The sequence below is a fragment of the Felis catus genome, chromosome D1 (genome assembly GCF_018350175.1).
Source record: "Felis catus isolate Fca126 chromosome D1, F.catus_Fca126_mat1.0, whole genome shotgun sequence".
Classification (NCBI taxonomy): domain Eukaryota; kingdom Metazoa; phylum Chordata; class Mammalia; order Carnivora; family Felidae; genus Felis; species Felis catus.
This window is the reverse complement of record NC_058377.1, coordinates 63,790,194-63,794,577: the sequence shown is the minus strand read 5'-3', so window position 1 is coordinate 63,794,577 and position 4,384 is coordinate 63,790,194. Positions and strand designations below refer to the sequence as shown.

Sequence of the window (4,384 nt, the reverse complement as noted above, 5' to 3'; positions counted from 1 at the left end):
GAACATGTTACTTAATCTCTTTATGCCTCGGTTTTCTTAGATGTTAAGTGGCGTTAAAATCATACTAACTCACAGCATTCTTCTGAAGATTAAGTGAATTAATATCTGCAAATATTTTAAAACAATGTCCATACAATTAATGCATAGCAAATACTCAATTGTGTTACATGTTTAGTACTGTTATTCCTCCATTGTGTAACTTATTTCCTCAAAACAGAGTCACAATCTAGCTCACAAACTCTCACTTTAGGGCAGCCTAGACTCTCTTACTACTATATTTGGTTTTGATCTATATTCTTCAGTAACCAACTAGTGTCACTTTTACAAGTATTTATCAGTATATTCTTCTCCAAGGGCCAGAACAGACTCTGACCCTATTCCCAGTATGAAGTAGCTCATTTTTGTTTACTTTTGTCTTAGCTCATTTCCAGATTACAGCAGAAAGTGACGTCCTCAGTTTGGTGATGAATCACATGCATACAAACATTCTGTCAATATAAACCCACCACAAGAAAGCCTGGGTTCTTGTTGCTGCCTCCTGAAGGCCCTCTGTTCTCTCTCCTAAAGATCAGTGGGCAAGACTGACATTATGGAGCAGAGGAATCAGAGTGGGAGGGTAAGTGAGTTTGTGTTGCTGGGCTTCCCGGCTCCTGCGCCACTGCGGGCACTTTTATTTGCCCTTTCTCTGCTGGCCTATGTGTTGGTGCTGACTGAAAACACACTCATCATTATGGCAATTAGAAACCACCCCACCCTTCACAAGCCCATGTACTTCTTTCTGGCTAATATGTCCTTCTTGGAGATCTGGTATGTTACTGTCACTATTCCCAAGATGTTAGCTGGATTTGCTGGGTCCAAACAGAGCCAGGGACAGCTAATCTCCTTTGAGGGCTGCATGACCCAGCTCTATTTTTTCCTGGGACTGGGCTGCACTGAATGTGTCCTTCTTGCTGTTATGGCCTATGATCGCTATGTGGCCATCTGCCATCCTCTCCACTATGCTGTCATTGTCAGCGGTCAGCAGTGTGTGCAGCTTGCAGCTGGCTCCTGGGCTGGAGGTTTTGGTATCTCCATGGTCAAAGTTTTTCTCATTTCTCGCCTCTCCTACTGTGGACCCAACATCATCAACCACTTTTTCTGTGATGTCTCCCCATTACTCAATCTTTCATGTACTGACATGTCAACAGCAGAGCTTACAGACTTTGTTCTGGCCATTTTCATCCTGCTGGGGCCACTCTCTGTCACTGGGGCCTCCTATATGGCCATCACTGGTGCTTTGGTACGAATTCCCTCGGCTGCTGGGCGCCATAAAGCCTTTTCCACCTGTGCCTCTCACCTCACTGTTGTGATCATCTTCTATGCAGCCAGTATTTTCATCTACGCCCGGCCAAAGGCACTCTCAGCTTTTGACACCAACAAGCTGGTGTCTGTACTCTATGCTGTCATTGTACCTTTGCTCAACCCCATCATTTACTGCTTACGCAATCAAGAGGTCAAGAGAGCCCTACGCCATACGCTACACCTATACCAGGGCCAGGACGCTAAGCGCAGGAAAGCGAGCAGAGATGGGTAGAAAATGCTCTTAAACTTGGCATCTATATCTTCTATGAAGTCCAGAGGAGTTCTTATGCCCTAAATTAGGGACTAGGGCTCAAAAACACCACCATGGAACTAATCCAGAAGGAAGAAGAGGGATGGATTGCAAGCTGGCAGCTGGATTTCTGCAGGACAGCACTGTAAATACATGTTAGAATGTTCCATGTTATCTACTCTATTGTAATTTACATAGAACAGGTTCACGAATCATGCATCCTGATGGGATGAGAAGGATTGCCTCTGAGCAGAAGACTGACTGCACTTCAATATTTAAATAAGCAAACAAATGCAGAACTAATATCTCCCTAAATGGCCTTTCCTGGGTTTGCTCTTTGTCTTAGTTCTGTGGCTGAAGGTCATTTAGAAAAGGAAAGCAGAAGAAGGAAGCCATTCAAGGAAGCACAGGCTTCATTATGGAATAGAATTAGGAGACTTCTGGTTAATCTCTTCTAGCTGCAAACCACTGACGATAGCTTATGAGGTAGCAGAGGTCCAGGTGATTATTTTAGTATGAATTACAAGGCAAGCAGATAGGAAACGGAGAAGTTTTGTGTTAGCAACATGTCACCTAGTGGACTCCAGGTATTTCTATATCCATTTCCTGATTTACGTAGGTCAGTGCACACACCAAGCTAGTGACTAAGTGCACTTATTTAATAAATCTGTTTTACTAATTTACTATAAGCTTATACTCATACATTAAGTGGAATACTATGTAGATCTTAAAATCCCATGATCTACATAGAGCTAATGACAGAGAAATATTCTCAGTATAATAAATCAAAATATTAGGTTATGTAACAGCATCAAAAGTATTAGGCTTACAAATGGAAAAGGAAAATGTGATATAGATTTACACAGACACACACACACACACACACACACACACACACACACACACACACACTGAAATATTACTCAGCCTTAAAAAAGGATGTGTCATTTGCAACAATATGGATGGACCTCGAGGGCATTCATTACTCTAAGTGAAATAAGTCAGATTAAGTAAGACTAATACCATATGATTTCACTCATATGTGGAATCTAAAAAAACAAATGAATAAACAAACAAAAAGCAAGATCAGACCCATTAACACACAGAACAAACTGACGGTTGCCAGAAGGGAGGAAGGTATGGGATGGGCAAAATGGGTGAAGAGGAGTGGAAGATACAGGCTTTCCATTATGCAGTGAATAAGTCACAGGAATAAAAAGCACAGGATAGGGAATATAGTCAATGATATTGTAATAGTGATGTAGTGAGACAAATGGTAGCTACACTTGTGGTAAGTGTAGCATAACATATAGAGAAGTTGAATTACTGTGTACATCTGAAACTAATGTACCATTGTGTGCCTGCTGTACTCAAATTTTAAAAATTAATTTTAAAAAAGATCATGACTGCTCAGCATGAAACCAAGTATGGGCTTTTCTGAGCAAAGAATACTGTGAGATAGCACAGATGTTACACCCTGAAGCAGACTCTGGTTCTACCTGCAAAAATACATCTAAAATCTGACCATCTCAAAAAAAGAAAAATTACCAGTCTTATTTATTTGTTTGTTTAAATTAGGCTAGAAGGCTGCTTCCGATTCTGTGTCTCCCTCTCTCTCTGCCCCTCCCCCGTTCATGCTGTCTCTGTCTCAAAAATAAATAAAACGTTAAAAAAATTAAAAAAAAATAAATTAGGCTAGAAGGAAATTAACTGAGATGTTAGCTATAACCGTGCAATTTAGCCATTACTCTTATAAACTGCCTTCTGTGCCAAAGGTATTGTTACCAACATATTGATTTAAACAAGCATTTCTTACCCAATAAAATATACAGCTTTATTCATCTGGGCAGACAGATGGACACACAGGGTATCTCAGCATGGTGTTTAGAAACTTACAATGACCTAAGAATCAGAACACTGAAGACAACAGCCTACATGAAGCTTCTCTCCAGATGTGGGAACCTTCTGGGGTTGCAGCCTGTCTTTCCATAGTTTTCTGCTGTTTAATAAAGTCTGAAAGGCTACTAGCAAGGAAATCGAGCATTATTTGCTAGTTGCTACCTATTAAAAATTCTAGTATATGTATCTTTTGGTGCCAAAAGTTACATAACCTTATAAGTATTTTATTATTATAATTTGTTTTTATATTTTATTGTGTTATTACAATCTATTATAACTTACATTTATAATGACTAGATGAAAATTCATCAAAATCCTATCTCCTAACTGTCTCCATAGAATAAACTTCTGAAATGGGTTTACAAATCTGAGACTGACTCCAGTCTCTGGACATCACTGTTGTAGCTATTATATGAACCTCCTTATAGGTTAACTCCAGTTAATAGGAAGTAAAAACATGATGTTGATTTCCTTCATTGTGCTTTTCTTTATTTTCCAAGCTTTTTACAGTAAAATGCATTATTTTCTCAAGTTTTAAAAAATTCCTCTAATTCTGAATTCAAAATTTAAAACCATATACTTCAGGTATAGGAAAAGTGTCTAGCACATTTCCTGCATATATTCATCTTTCACTAACAATGAATGAAAAGATGCTTGAGTCCATGTGAACTATGGCAAGATCAAAATTTCTCTTTTGACTTGGACTGCATTTTCAAAGTCATGTGATTCTCATGGCTCATACTGAATTTGATGGAACAAAACCTAAGATTTTTCAAGTGAACTATTAACTGTCAGATGAAGTATTCCTCATCCTCCATTGATTAATTAATTTTGTCCCCAACCTAGATAGAGAATTTTATTTTATTCCTGTTACATTTGATCCTGTTTGTTTCA

At 38.9% G+C, this 4,384-nt stretch overlaps 1 protein-coding gene across 1 annotated transcript; it reads left to right on the top strand.

The window, feature by feature from the left end:
• The first annotated feature begins 455 nt into the window (after positions 1-455).
• On the top strand, positions 456-2,269 carry LOC101095283 (olfactory receptor 226). The gene has a single exon (XM_011286699.4). The coding sequence runs from the start codon at positions 590-592 to the stop codon at positions 1,571-1,573; it is 984 nt and encodes a 327-aa protein (XP_011285001.1). The 5' UTR covers positions 456-589; the 3' UTR covers positions 1,574-2,269.
• Positions 2,270-4,384: the final 2,115 nt, after the last annotated feature.

Coding starts and splice junctions, on each gene's coding strand:
- LOC101095283 (XM_011286699.4), top strand. CDS start 590: ATGGAGCAGAGGAATCAGAGTGGGAGGGTAAGTGAGTTTGTGTTGCTG.